General features: G+C 41.3%; 1 protein-coding gene across 1 annotated transcript; it reads right to left on the bottom strand.

The window, feature by feature from the left end:
* Window positions 1-1,073: 1,073 nt before the first annotated feature.
* Window positions 1,074-14,823, bottom strand: aars2 (alanyl-tRNA synthetase 2, mitochondrial (putative)). Its single transcript, XM_062447899.1, has 22 exons — window positions 14,556-14,823; window positions 14,004-14,192; window positions 13,616-13,761; window positions 12,988-13,179; window positions 12,596-12,740; window positions 12,287-12,432; window positions 11,594-11,702; window positions 11,378-11,416; window positions 10,916-11,030; window positions 9,626-9,753; window positions 9,270-9,408; window positions 8,875-9,044; window positions 8,674-8,787; window positions 7,137-7,277; window positions 6,739-6,876; window positions 5,423-5,526; window positions 4,449-4,557; window positions 3,704-3,829; window positions 3,468-3,578; window positions 3,197-3,280; window positions 1,524-1,637; window positions 1,074-1,350 (listed from the first exon to the last, which is right to left on the bottom strand). The coding sequence occupies exons 1-22, from the start codon at window positions 14,808-14,810 to the stop codon at window positions 1,177-1,179; spliced, it is 2,988 nt and encodes a 995-aa protein (XP_062303883.1). The 5' UTR covers window positions 14,811-14,823; the 3' UTR covers window positions 1,074-1,176.
* Window positions 14,824-15,366: the final 543 nt, after the last annotated feature.

The following is a 15,366-nucleotide window of genomic DNA, read 5'->3' as shown; positions in this document are numbered from 1 at the left end:
AATGCTTTATAACCGAAGGGAACGGATTTGCAGCTAGTCATTGTCTTCTAGATGTTTTTCATATGCCAAGTCTAAAGTATTTGTTCCTATGAGCACTTTTGGTTGGATACTGCCCCTGGCATCTGGAATAAACAAAGTAAGGGTTGACAACTCCACAGCAGACCCTAAGAACTCTTTAGGAAACATGACCGTTGCTTCTACATAGCCCAAATATGGTACAGCCTGACCATTTGCTGCTTCTATTTTCAGTAGATTCTCCAAGGGGATTATCTTTATCTGAGGCAGATTTTGCTCATGATATGATTGGGAGATTGTTGTCACTTGCGACCCCGTGTCTAGCAGGCAGGAACAACGCTTGCCTTCTATGTACACCAGAGCTGTACAGTTGGCCCCTATCAACCCTTTTGGAAAACTGTCGAAGCTACCTCTGCTATGGGTTAACTCTGAGCCATCACTTTTTCCCGTTTGCTTTTTGAGAATATTTCTACATATCCTAGCCCTTGTATGCGTCACTACAGGGGCCAGTTCTAGTTTAAAGACTCTGAAGACCCTTCAATCTGTAAATTGAGCATAACTTGCTAAATTTTGACCATAACTTGCTCAATTTTTCCGATTTTTAAACGGTTTGTTATCGACGTCAGAGATGTTGTTATGCCACTGACGTTGATAACAAACCAAACCGTTTAAAAATCGGAAAATTGAGCAAGTTATGGTCAAAATTGAGCAAGTTATGGTCATTTAAAAAGTACATGTAGCACCAACACAATGTTATGGGTGAGCGAGTTGACTGTAGCAAGATGGCTGCCATGTGCGGACATTCAACCCCGTTGTCCGGCAACGCGGACGAGAGATCTACCCTCAAATGCATATATCTATGCATTTGACTGCCAAAACGCCATGGGACTTCACTTGGTGAAATATCACAAAGGAGAAAACTCTTTTCAAACAATGGCTTATCAATGGCTTGAAGAAGACCTTGATGAACTCCAGGAGGGGTCATTTGTAGTGCTGTTTTCGTTTGGACAAAAGATATAATAAATATTATTCAAAAATATTCTTCTAATACCATTGGTACATTGTCCATGTTTCTTGTTACAACAGAAAACAAACACCAGGTATAGTACTCTTAAATAAATGAATAATGTGCGTTCCCAAGCCAATAGAAGTCTCTCAAGTTCAGGGTCCATTGCAGCCTTTGCCCCGTGCGTACTGCTCTGCCCACCGGCAAGCCTCTGTGATGTCCCTGGTACTCCCGGTGCCTTTAGCCACTGTGACAGAGCCACCAGCGTTCCCTCCTAGATGAGCACACACAGCCAGGGCCCAGTCATCCGCAGACAGTGCACTATAGCCCTGTGGGAAGTGATCGCAACAACCAATGGAGAGTTATACAGTTAAATGTCTGTGTGGTAGATCTTAACAGAATACAATAGAAAAGGTAGAGGGGTTTGACGGACCATTTGGATTGATTAAACTGTCTCCATATAGGCGACATGCTTTACATGTGTATAATTCTAAAAGTTTACCTTTGGCACTTGGCAGGCACACAGCACTTTCCCAGATGGTGTTTGGTGAGAAAGTAGCATGACCAGACTATCAGGGGCTTTGTCACTGTACTGGTTGACTGTTTTCATCACCACCTACACAGAGAGCAGTGTGTCAAATGCAATAACCAAGTGAAAGATATCCATGAAGGACACCATTTAAATCAATATTAAAAAGAAAAAGTTAGCTCTCGATACAGTTTAAAAGCCTTTTCCAATTATAAGAACATAAAAGCATTGCAAACGTTGTATTGACAGCCTGGCAGCTCATCTGAAATACGGTAAAACTAGCTTGGAATTTCAGTTATACTCCCAGTACATGCCAAAGTGTCGGATACAGAAAAGTCAGTCAGGGAGATGACTGACTAGGGGGGTCAGTGCCAAATGACGTGTCCTTGGGCAAGGCACTTCACCCTACTTGCCTTGGGGGAATGTCCCTGTACTTACTGTAAGTCGCTCTGGATAAGAGCATCTGCTAAATGCAAATGTCAGATCTCAGAACTGAATTGAGTACGGAGGACTAAATGTGCCATAATTAAATACATAAATAAATACATAAGTCTTTCATAAAAGACTTACGTATGTATATTTGTCATATTAAGTGATTTAAATGTAACTGAAGACAAAGATCTTCCCAAAAAATGACTTTTTAAATAGAAAAGAAACATTTCCCAGAACCCCGCCAATATTTATTTATGCTAATATGCCCCACATTTGCGTCAATATTTGAGGAGTTGGGATGAGACTGGGTTGGTTTTATTCGAAGAACGTGACCGAGAACAGGCCAAATGTTAACAATAGATAAATTGGCCCATTTGTGTTTCAATAAGACTGAATATGTCTACTACTTGATTGACAGCTCAGTTCTGAAAGGTTGGTCTCAAGTGTCCAATCACAGTGCTCCAAGAGTAAAAAAATTGCAGTCCAATAAGACAGCTCTGTGCAACTGGTTATATTCATTTTAAATGCAAAAGGGCGGGACTTTGATAAAACTGGTTATGTCCATAAAAGCATAAAACACTGCAGTTCCATGAGGACAGCTCTATCAAATGGCTTATGTCCCGCCCCTTTGGAAAGGAAAAGAAATGTGCATTTCATTTATGCTTTATAAAACATTGTATTTTCCTGAACATTTTTAAATGGCCATGAAACGTAACCTGTAAAGATTTATGCCTGGTATTGAGCTGTAGAACGGTGCTGGCAGCCTGGCACAACCAAGACACACACACTTCTCTGACCCTCTACCTGATCATGCGCTTGCTTCAATGAACGTGACTGAGAACAGGCCACATGTTAACAATAACATATCTGGTTAAATAGTTTTCAAAGTGGCCCAATTGTGTTTCAATAAGACTGAAACTTGTATGTCTGCTTCTTGATTGACAGCTGAGGTCTGACAGTTTGCTCTCAAGTGTCCAATCACAATGCTCCAAGCACATGAGGACAGCTCCATGTAATGGGTTATGTCCCGCCCCTTTGCATTTAAATTGAAATGTGTCTGTCATCATTTAAATGAAATGTGTATTCCTTTTGAAACACATGCAACTTCACATCACTTAAGAGATGTCTATTTATTTATATATGTATTTATATATTTATTTACTTATGGCACATTTAGTCCTCCATATCAGAGTAGATCCTGAAGTAGGCCTTACCGATATGCAGTCCGTGTCTATGATATCCACAACCAGGCGCTTGGTGCTGTTCCTCTGGAGTAGAATCTGTGCTTTAACTGCAGCCTGCAGCTCAGGCAAACACATGGCAAGTATTAGGGACAAAACAGTGCATTGTCTTTACTTATGCAATGATGCATTCTAACTGAAAAAAGTCTCAGCAAAAATACAAACTAGATTTTGATATAAGATACATTGTTGAAAACCTGTTCAAAGTTTGAATATTATTTAAATATTTAGTTTGTTAAGTTACCTCTTTGGTCTCTAGTTTCCTTATGGTTGTCTTAGTGGACCTTTGTAAACTTTTAAGTTGACTTTGGAGCTCTCTCCTCTGCCACTGGGGAATAGGAGTGGAATCCACTGCCTGGATCAAAGAACAGAAGGCAATTCAAATGTAACGCTGGACCTATGATAGGCATAGTTAAATATTGTTGGCCTGAATATATATTCAAGAGACATTGAACTCAGTAAAGAAAACAAAACACGTACATCTGTCAGCAAGCCCACTTCCTTAGAGAGACGGTGGGCTTCTGGGAGTGAGGGGGCAGTGGCTGCAGCCAGCCGTGCGGCCAGAGAGCCCACCTCCTGGGCTAGGGCCTGGCCAGCTTCTCTAGCCTGTAGAAGGGAAAACACTGTCAAGACCAGCAGGCCAGTACAGTCATGTCATTTAATCTATATGTCACAATGGATATTTAAACAAAGAATCCTGCCTCAAATATCCTGGACTCTGCCTCTAGTTGTCTGGTTCAGGCTAAGCCTTTTGTTGTTCCATCTCCTGTTGTTCTTTGTGTAGAATGTAAAATGCACTTAATCCACTATAAAATATCCAAAATTAAGTCCAACAGTCAATCAGATCCCAGATATTTTGCTTTTTACTGTCCCTGTTCCAGGCTTTCAACACTCTCCTTGTTTTATATTTGGTTGTATGTCTACAGTCTGTTTTGAGAAATACTATTTCAATAAGGGAGTGTTTAGAATGCGTTAAAGCTTCCCTCCCTGACATTTTTATTATATCATACCATTATAATTACTTATGAGTTTTGTAAAATACTTTTGTTAGATAGTATATCAGACAGTTAGTATACTATATGTCAGACACGTGTGGGTCAAACACAAAATGCTAAAACTAAAATATCAAGTCAAGATTACTTCATTTAGTTTTGCCATTTAAAAGAACATGTTTGTATTCTTGATTCTATAAATTCCAGTCAGGTTTATGCTTGTACACTGCTACCTGTTTGGCTTCATCTCCGGTCAAGGCCACAATGCGGCTGATCCCCTTCACCGTCTGCTTCTCAGACACGATGACCAAGTCACGGATTTCCCCTGTGCTCAGCAGGTGCCTGGAGGAACAGTGGAGACCACTGGCTCAAATACTGTCAAACTCTGGCCTTCAAAGTTTACATCCCATTGCTTTACCACATGAAAATGACTAAAAAATTACTTGCATCTAAAAAAGTATGTTTAAAGAATTATATTTTTCGTATCTCATGACCGGGACAAAATAAGGATAATTTAGTATCAGTCTGATCACATTTTCATTTAACTATTTTTTGAACAATGGAAATAGAACCACTTAGCCTAAGTCAGGGAGGAGGGAGACTCCCTGCTTTGGAGCAGCTAGTTTTGCATATGTATACAGAAACAAGGCAGGTAGCACACAGATGTCAAAGTACCAGTATGACTCCCTCTGCTGTACGGAGGAGCTGGGTATGGTGGAGGGACGCAGCACATACAGATTTATCCAACATACCATTGTGTGAGTGAGCGTATGTGTTTTATTGCCACCATAAGGCCCTATGACTTGAAATATGGTCACATAGCAGAACCATATATCGTTTGTGTCTCAAACTATGTTCTGACAGGACTGACATTTAAGCCTTCTGTTCCTGGACTATTACACTGCTCATGACATCACACAGTGGAACCACTTCATCCTATCATCGTTTGATCATCTGACAGACAAGTCTCCAAATCAAATCGTATTTATATAAACCTTTTTACAAGCAACATCACAGAGGGAAAGACTCCCAAGAAAACAGAGAGGTAAAAAGGAAGACTCTTTGGGAGGAGCGATTTGGTGAGATCCCCCTCCTCCAGAGACGGTTGGTGACAGAGTGGTACACACCACAGGCTAAACATAGTCATACATCAAGAGTAGAGATAAAAATACAAATGTGTAAATGGATGTTGAACCACAAGGCTTACGTTCCACAGCACAGCTCCACTGAGGTTGGCGTGTGTGTCTGGGAGTTGAGCAGGCTGGACACAGGCATGGCCACGGACACCACTCTCACCGGGTCAGGATACACCTAGGAACAGGTGTTGCATATGTTTCAACACCACACAGGGTGATACAACACTAGAGCCCGACCGATAAAGGATTTTTAAGGCCGACACCGATACAAATATTTGGTGATTTAAAAATCCGATATTCCGATATCGGACAATATAAAAAAATATTTTCAAAATCCATAAACGCGTAACAAAACAAACTGATTGCCCTAACAGTAGGGTTAAGTGCCTTCCCAAGGACACAACGTCATTTGACATGGCCAGGAATCGAACCAGCAACCTTCTGATTAATAGCCTGATTCCCTAACTGCTCAGCCATCTGACTCATATTATTATATCACTAAAATAATATGTTAATGCAGTTTCTGATAAATAAAATGTATAAAAATACAAACTTAAGATATGAAACCTAATGTCATAAAAAAAAAAAAAACATTCATATTCATCTATCGGCCATTATAAATGCCGATACCGATAGTTTGGAAAATGCCCAATATTGGACGATAATATCGGCCCGCCAATATATCGGTCTTGCTCTATACAACACCTATTTACTCCTTCTGAAATTCAACTGAAACCCTTATTTCAGTGGGGGGATGCTGTTAAGGTGAAGTTATTTGTGGGTGAAAATCCCAATAAAAGGCATTGTGACTGTGTTTTGTGTTTGACGCCAGTCATGTTATACGAAGATGTCATTTGAGGTTACATATCAGGGTTTTTCCTGCATAGAGAAAATGTTGGCACGCGCCAAAGCCTTTTTCCAGAGCGCCAATGACAAAGCGCCAAAGGCAAAAAAAGTCTGCGATGAAGAAAAAAAAAAAAAAAAAAAACCTGTGTTCATCACACGTGCAATGCATGTCAGCGAATATGTTCTCAATAGTATGTTTCATGTAGGCTACAGCTGAACCCTCGTTCTGTTTTGATCAATAGTAATCGAGTTGATAAGCGTGTCTTCTTGTCTGATCAATACGCAACTGTGAGGTGCAGGAATGGACAGAGCGGCCGGTAAACTGTCGTTTCGCTGCGAGGGCCAGCCCGACGTGCACGAATACACCTGTACAAATGCAAATTAAATTTCCACTCAAAATTCTGACATAAGTTTGATTTACGATTTCCAACGCAGCCTCCATTGGTATTCTTAACCTGGAATGATAATATATAGTGCAGTGTTTCCTCTATGGCTAAATTTCTGCCGCCACGGTATCAGAAATGTTCCTTGATCCAGTTACCTCATCAACTTTCCTCAGTCCTGGGATCTGGTTGGCCTTGGCCAGGGGGATCTCCTCCATGTACACACACTCATTCTCAGTGATGACGTCTTTGATGCTTCTTTCAATTTCCTGAAGCTGGGGAATACTCAAGGAACCCTAGAGAGACGTCACAATCAAACATTAAACGATGCAACACGACACCAGTGTCATTCATAAAAAATAAAATGACATTATATTGCCCCCAAAAATATCTTATATTTTAGGAAATTGATGCACATTTTACAAATCCAGTCAAGCCAGATGTTCATTTTAGAGGATCAAATAATAAAAAAGACCATGAAGACCCTAGTCTTGACACTGAGTGAGCTGATCACTTAGTGTACCTTGACACTGAGTGAGCTGATCACATGGTGTACCTTGACACTGAAGTCGAAGCGCAGCCGCTCAGCTGACACGTGAGAGCCCCTCTGCTCCACCGCTGGGCCCATAAGCTGCCGCAGGGCAAAGTTCAGCACGTGGGTGGCTGTGTGCTTGACCATACAGGCCAGTCTCTGGGCCTGGACCACAACACACATCCAACATGGCTGCTTACTATATGCTTCCAAATGTATACAGTTTACATCCATCCATATACAGTCATAGACAAACGTATTAGCAGTGACAAACTTTGAGTTTTGTAAAAGCTTGCTGGTTCAGTATTTGTAGATAATTCCTTCACACGTTTCTATGGTATACTGGAAAACAATACTTTTATTGGCAAAAACATTAAATATAAACAAAGACTCCCTCTTTTATACCAATTGTGATAGAATTTTAGGACATAGTTATAATGTATGTGTTTTATAAGTGGTAATCTGTAAGCTCCTTTGTTCATCGATAAAGGACAGACAGTGAAGGTAAGAAACTGAGGCTCTGTAGGATACTTTCCTCTGGAGAATGGGTGTAGAATCTTGTATGACTTTCTATCTCGTAAATCAGATTATCTTAAAGGTCCCATGACATGAAATGTTCACTTTAGGAGGTTATTTAACATTAATGAGTTCCCCTAGCCTGCCTTTGGTCCCCCAGTGGCTAGAAATTTTGATAGGTGTAAACCAAGCCCTGGGTGTTCTTCTCCACCTTTGAGAAAATGAGAGCTGAAACACTCGGTTTTTGAAAATCCTCTCCTTATGTCGTCATAAGGAGGAAGGTTACCTCCCCTTTCTCTGCTTTGCCCGCACAGAGAATTTGGCCCACCAATGAGAAAATTAGCTACGACCGTGCGAGCGCGATATTGGTTTTTCCTCGAGACATCATGGCTTGCAAACGACTGAAGCATGGCAGTTAGCCCCGCCTCTTTCTTCCTCATAGCATTTAAAGCAGGGGAGGGTTTGAAGTTATCTTTACTATCTCCTCATTTAGAAAGGGAGCTGCAACCTCAAAGAACTTTGGGACTCTTGGCCTGGAGTTATATGTCTCAAACTGTCACTAAATAGAGTTAGCCAATCACAGAGACCGCTACATTGACTGATTGACCATACAGAATGACAATTTGTTACAAGTTTATATAAGGCAGTGTGTATGGATGTTCTTTACCACTCTTCCGAACGACCTGTAGCTTATAGCCTACTTGTCGTTCGTTATGACGGGTCACAGAGTACTCTGTTTTGTACAGAGTACTTATGTTTTGTACAAACTAAATAAATTGTATTTGAACCACCATCTGACTATTCAAACTATACAGCACCGTCAGAATTTTCCTTCACACAATCAATCTGCTCTTATAATTCAATCAGAATGATAATGATCATATATATATATATATATATATATATATATATATATATATATATATTTGTTTGTTTCTATACCTTTTTTTCGTAACATATATACACAAATTTGAACAACGTGATTAAAACACATATGAAGCATATCTAGTTATAACAACATGTATTTACAATATATACACTGTACCTCATCAACATACAGCTGAACTTGGTCTCCTTTCCTGAGGACTTCTGCAGTGGTGACTTGATGGACTACATACCCCCCAGCGAGCTGCACCGACTCCACAGGGTACAAGACGTCCTGGACAGGGAAGGAACACAGACTGTTAGTTCTACCCACTAGCTTAAGCATTCACAATTCTGCCACAGTTTGTTGTGTAGAACTGACCTGCAGTCCTTCCCTGATGAAGTAGCCATGGTCATGTGACTGGCCTCCCTGCTCAGAATAGAAACAGGTGCGGTCCAGCACCACACCGCAGCGCTGCCCCCCCCACACCTGAGACACCAGAGCCTGCCCACAGTACAGTGCCTGCACGGTGGCTGAGCATGGATGAAAGACTGTGGGACAGGGAAAAGAGGACCCTTAGCACTGCAGTGCAGGTAATCATTTATTACTTATATAAAGTATTTTTGCGGGTGTTGGAAAAATATACTTGTAAAATGCAGCAATAATATAAGCTATACATTTTTTTAACAGATACATAAGACTATGTTGCATGTTAATTATAGGGAGAACCTAATGACGGGTAATTAAACCCTGGCAGGACATGCCCAGTTTCCTACCATATTTGCCGTGGTGGCCAAGGCTGTAGTTGTATTTGGGTGAGTCGTCTGTGTGAGGGACTGCTTGGCTCTGCAGTTCAGCCAGACTGTGGACGTCCAGGGGGGCCTGCCCATCAGAGGCCTGGGTCTGACATGTCAGCTGCACAGGGAAGATAATAAACAGTTACTAATAATAATAATGTTATTTCTAATGTGTCTTTCTTGTACTCATAACGCTAAAAAGGATGATCAGAGGGTTGGAACACACATTCCTATTTTGTGGTCAGCGTTCTCAATAGAAAGCCGGACTAGAGAGAAAGATGGGTAAAATGTTAAGGATCCTAATTCTTTATCTTTAAAGCAGTATCCATGTATACCTTTTTGTTGTCGGTCGCCAACTCGTCCAGCTGTTTCTCGTCAACAGTCACACCCCTCTCCTCCAGCATTAGCTTGATGAGATCGATGGGAAAGCCAAGGTTACGGTGTAGTGACCAGGCCACATGCGCTGGGGAATATAAATCATATTTTACATGCAATGTATTGTTACTGTTTCTAGTGATGGGGAAACCAAAACCTTCTGACGCACTGAAGAAGGTACTATTTTTGCTGATTTTATCAACACAGTGTCCCACTGGTGGCACCTGCAGGTCAAAATCATTTAGAGCAGCCAAAGGATGACATCCACATGTCATAATGCAACAGCACTGTAGTAGTCGGAGTATGAAATCATTTGTCGGTGGGGGAGGGGGGGTATTTATACTAGTACTGTACTAGTGACTTTATATTCCACTGGCACACCCTGAAATGAGGGAGGCTTGCGCACCCCCTTACTTTCAATTCACACCAACGAAACAAAGCTTTGGAAGTGAAAGTCAAGACCTTCTGACAAAGCAAGATAAGCATCGGTCCCCCATGTTCACTCAAAAGCTCCCGAATCTTTTAAGTCTTTCAGAATACCTTCAACGTTGTGTCATCAGCCCCCCTCAGTGTCTCTGGCTGGACCCCAGTTTCCATTACTGGTGAAATATCACCACTAAAGGTCAACCCTAACACTGGCATGGGGGTTGGGTTGATGTGTGTCCTACTTATTCAATGGCATTAAAGTTGAATCAAATCTAGATACAAAATAGGATGTAGGCTCTACAGGATGGTTTTTTTCCTTGGAAACTATCATGTTTCCCCCCAAATTAACTACAAATTTTAAGAAGTTCGATAATCAATTTAGCCTTTTTTATTCTCCAAACCTATTTTTGGTTCTTCTGATTTGCGTGTCCTTTCTAAACTGTGTGCAGCTCACTCCGGTTATGTTCAGTGGTTGTCACACTCACAGCATACATTCGTAAGGATTTGTAAAGCAAGAACATTTATTTTTTTCTAAATACAACTGCATCATGGAAGATTCAATGGCCTAGCTTCCCCTCAGGACATGTATTAAGAGTAGTGTTTAATCTATCTGGCTAACATCTTATTGCCCACAACAATATTGTTGATGATCTAGATGACCGAGCAGAACTAGTATGGAATCTTGGTTAAGCTTTGACTCTTTTAGTCTGCCACGGTCAGTATATGACTTCTACTGTCATCGTTTTTTTGTTAGACACCCTTATTGGTAAAGCTATTGTTACAGTACATATGGTGAGGATGAGAGGACTTGAAGACAAACTGACCTGGAAACAGGTTGTCGCTTGAATCTTTCCTCTGAAGGGTCCTGTCAATCACCCTGCGCCCTTGCTTCAGAGATGACAGGAACTGGGCCTCATTCTCGTTAATTATATCCATAATCTGTTCAAACGGATCAATGAATAACCTCATGCAGGTGACTTCTAAATTATGAGCAAAAATTTTTTTTTATAAAAACAATTAATTTACTTTATTTTTATATCCCACTTATAGTGCATTCTTATATATGCACTGTGTGTGTGTGTGTATATATATAATGTATATACATTCGGTATATACAAAAACACATTAACACTGAAACTTACATGTTAGTGTACAAACATTTTCGTTGGTGTCTTATTGTTATTAACAAACTGTATTTAAACCAGTAAACAATGAAAGCTATGGCTTTGGTGTCTTAAAAATCCCTCTGGTCCAAATGCTACTGGTCTGCCATGACATCAACTTACTCGGCTAGTCTCTTTATGAAGCTCAGGATAAGCATCACCCTGTGAAGGAGAGGAAGATAATCCACTATAATGGAACCAGGTGGGGCAAGAGGTAAAGACTAATTATCGACTAAAACGTAAATTTGAAGGTTGTCAAGAAAAAAATCAAAGTATTTTCAAATGTTCAAATCTTTGATGGTTAGTTTGATGTGATGGTGAGCAGGTTTGTGTTCTCACCAGGACGAGGGCCACAGTGGGGACCAGGCCTGCCAGCGACCCCTCCGGAGCCTGCAGGATCTCTGCACTGTACCTCACAGCTCGCCTGAGGATGCGGCGCAGCACCAACCTGCAGTCAACACGCACACACCACTCAAATCAGCAAGATGAGATTTTCAGTGGATTATATTGTACAGTGTATGCGTATTGTGTGTATCCAGTTGAAAAAAAACAGCAATTTAATCCATGTAGAATTTAGGGTCTAAGTCAACAACAACAAAATCTGTAAGTATACTTTTTATTGACGCTGTTAATTATAACGCTTTAAATAGCCACCATCGGAGGTTGCAGCATTTTCTACTAGAGCCATGGAGATGGGTTTAAATACAAGCTCTCAGTAGGCTACAACCTACAAACTTGAGTTTCTTGCCCGAACTACCATGTTGTGCTACAATGTGAGACCAGAATGTGCTAGAACGTGAGGCCAAAACGTGCTAGAGCATGTGACCAGAATGTGCTAGAACGTGAGACCAGAATGTGCTAGAATGTGAGACCAGAATGTGCTAGAACGTGAGACCAGAATGTGCTGGAACATGAGACCAGAATGTGCTAGAACGTGAGACCAGAATGTGCTAGAACGTGAGACCAGAATGTGCTAGAACGTGAGGCCAGAATGTGCTAGAACGTGAGGCCAGAATCAGCAGTGACACTCACTCCGCCCCAGACATGCCTGGGTAGACGCCATCGGCAATGCAGACTGAAAGGGTTCGAATGTGATCTGCGACCACACGGTAAGCCATGTCCACTTTCCCCTCATCTGCCACGCCAACTCTTCCCCTGTACTCAGGGCATTTAGAGCACTGAGCAGATCACACACAGAAACGGCAGTCAGAAACACAGCACTAAGAGATGGTAGACCACACTGACCTTATATACAACAATATTTCATATTTCAAGTGAAGGAAATTATGAATGACAATAAAATGTCCAAGAGGAGAAAGGTTTGAAAACCATTGACACAACCTGGTGGATGGCAGAGAGCAGGGGGCTGAAGAGATCAGTGTCATAGTTGGAGCGCTTCCCCTGGAGAACAGCCAGCAGTCTCTCGAGTCCCATCCCCGTGTCCACACTGAACTGAGGGAGCGGCCGCAGGCTGTGGTCTGCCTCTCTGGAACATGTCAGGGCCCAGAGTTACATTTAGGCTGGTATAGCCCACGCAATACACACATACCATGTCCATATACAACATTGGAATTAAATGGTTCATAAGTTTTTTTTATTAATGGGTTCAGTCTGGGAACTGCTTATTAACTGTGTTAATTTTATTCATCCATTTATATCAGGCTAATACTAATACACGTTGGCAGTGGCCTAACTTTGTTAGCATCGAGGAGTTTATGGGTATCTGGCATCACCTGTTGTACTGCATGAAGACCAAGTTCCAGATTTCCACCACGTCAGGACTGTCAGTGTTGACCAGTGAGGCAGCATTACGGCCACCAACATGGTCATAGTGAATTTCGGTGCAGGGACCACAGGGGCCCGTCTCTCCCATTTCCCAAAAGTTGTCCTTCATCCCAAAAGGCAAGAGGTGATCCTGAGGCACCCTGTTACACAAAAACAACAGGGTTTGGAACCACAAAGTATAACCTGTGTATTTTAGACAACTGAAAACACAACAAAAGCCTGAGGTTACATCTGTTTCCCAGCAGAGACAGGGTTTTACCCTGTATGTTATAAGTGGGTTTAAGCAGTGTCAGTTCCATTTACTTAACCCTACAACAACGCTACCTTGTCGTGTCTGTTCATACAAGACACTTTCAGCACACAACTAGCCTGTGTGGTTTCAAAGTATGCTCAGAAGCCATGCAGTGTCTAACATGGGTTAAATCCACTTCCGTAAATCAAATCAACAGTTCACCCCGATTTACCTCTACCATTCCATGAGTATAAAGTGTTACTAGAGAAACAAATACTTATTTCCAAATTGTTGTGGAGCTGGGCCATAGAAACCAGTTGTGGGACAAGATCTACGACACATACCCGATGCTCAGCCAGATCTGCCGTGTTTCCTCATCTGCAGGTAACCCCGAGGTGGCATCGCCAGCAAAGTACGAGATGTAGAGAAGCTCCGGAGGTATCCCATACTCCTCTGTGAGCAGACGCCAGGCCATGGCACAAGTTTCCTCCTTCATGGTGACAGGAATGTTTATTACCTGAGCTGAAGTTTGTTACTCTGAATTATAAATTTTTACAAAAATGCTAACTCGCTCACTACTATGGGTATTTAGGGTTATGGGTAAGTATTTAGACTGCATGTTACACACTGAAACCTATTGTGTGAAACCCTGAAGCTTCTTTCAGTTTGCAGATAAGTATCCAACTGTCCAAGGAAAGCTAAAAACAGGTTAAGGTAACCACACTTTCACACCTTGAAGTAATCCCCAAAGGACCAGTTTCCAAGCATTTCAAAAAATGTGTGATGGTAGACATCTCGGCCGACATCCTCCAGGTCATTGTGTTTCCCCCCAGCGCGGACACACTTCTGACTGTTTACCACACGACGGTAGGTAGCCATTTCACTACGAGGGTCCACTGCTCCCAAGAATATGGGTTTAAACTAAGTGAGGGTGGGAAACAATACAAACGTAGTCATCTTCCAAGAAAGTGTCTATAATTAAATAATTAAAGGGCTTGCCCCTGACCAAGGTTATCAACATACATATGTCATGTCATTACATTGGGTGTTTTGCAGAATCAATTAAAATCACATTTCGATTGGCAAAATGACTGGGCAGAGAAAGGAAAGAGAAACAATGACTTGACTGATCTTTACTGATCTCTCCACAAGTCAGATGCTACTAGGCTTCAAAATGTATTTCAACTTTGGCATGTATGTCCTATGGTTGCAAAATATATATATATATGTATACTATTTCTGGCTGAATCAAAATTATTGTTTCAATAGTTAGTTAAAGAGTACCTGGTTCATGCCTGCGTTAACGAAAAGAAGACTTGGGTCGCCCCTTGGACGAACTGGTGAGGATGGCACACATTTGTGCTGGTGATGTACCTCGAAAAAATCTATAAATGTCCGGCGCACTCTTTTGGATGTGAAATATCTTGTATTCGGAGAGTATGACCTTGGTATGCATTCTCTTAAGCCTAATATATGGGTTAAACTGACGTTTATGAAAGTATTACTCCGGCACTTTAGAATTCTCATGTGCGCCGCCATCTTGGCAACTGGTTCAGGTCAAAGGGTAAAGTCTAGCGGTAACAAATCACTCCTTTTACCATTAACAAACTAAAAATGTATTTTAATATAATCCCTTTAATATACACACAGTACAATACATTGCAAAAAGGATAAGAAGAGGTAAAGATAATTTGCGTTCGCTGGTTTACTTTAAGGTCTACGGAAGCCCATTGGGGCCATACTGAGCCGTAGGTCGTCCAAATGCGATAATCTCGTCCGAACGACTTTAATTTGTTGATAATAACCAAAGTAACTTTCAAATACTGTGTGCTATAATTCGTGTATCTTAATTTACACCTTTAATTCTAATTTAAATCATTCATCTGATAAACAGACGTAGTTACTTGTCCCACTTCAATATTATTAGAACAAGATGGCCAGTGTAATATAAACTTTCACAGAAAACGAACTATTTCAGAAATAAAACTAAAGACCATGGCTACAAAAATACAACTGCCATTCTGGCCACTAGGCAGCGGTACATAGCCTACAATGCACTGCAATGTAGGCAGGGCTTGACGTTAACATGTTTGCT

The sequence above is a fragment of the Osmerus eperlanus genome, chromosome 22, assembly GCF_963692335.1.
Source record: "Osmerus eperlanus chromosome 22, fOsmEpe2.1, whole genome shotgun sequence".
Lineage (NCBI taxonomy): Eukaryota > Metazoa > Chordata > Actinopteri > Osmeriformes > Osmeridae > Osmerus > Osmerus eperlanus.
The sequence above is the reverse complement of the archived record's forward strand: the minus strand, read 5'-3'. Positions and strand labels throughout refer to the sequence as shown.

What these genes read in the sequence shown, in the direction of transcription:
- aars2 (XM_062447899.1), bottom strand. Translation starts at nt 14,810, where the DNA reads ATGGCGGCGCACATGAGAATTCTAAAGTGCCGGAGTAATACTTTCATA. An exon ending in TAGACACGGACTGCATATCG is followed by an intron (nt 1,638 to 3,196) that starts GTAAGGCCTACT and finishes CTCTCTGTGTAG; the next exon opens with GTGGTGATGAAAACAGTCAA. An exon ending in GTGCCTGCCAAGTGCCAAAG is followed by an intron (nt 1,351 to 1,523) that starts GTAAACTTTTAG and finishes CACTTCCCACAG; the next exon opens with GGCTATAGTGCACTGTCTGC.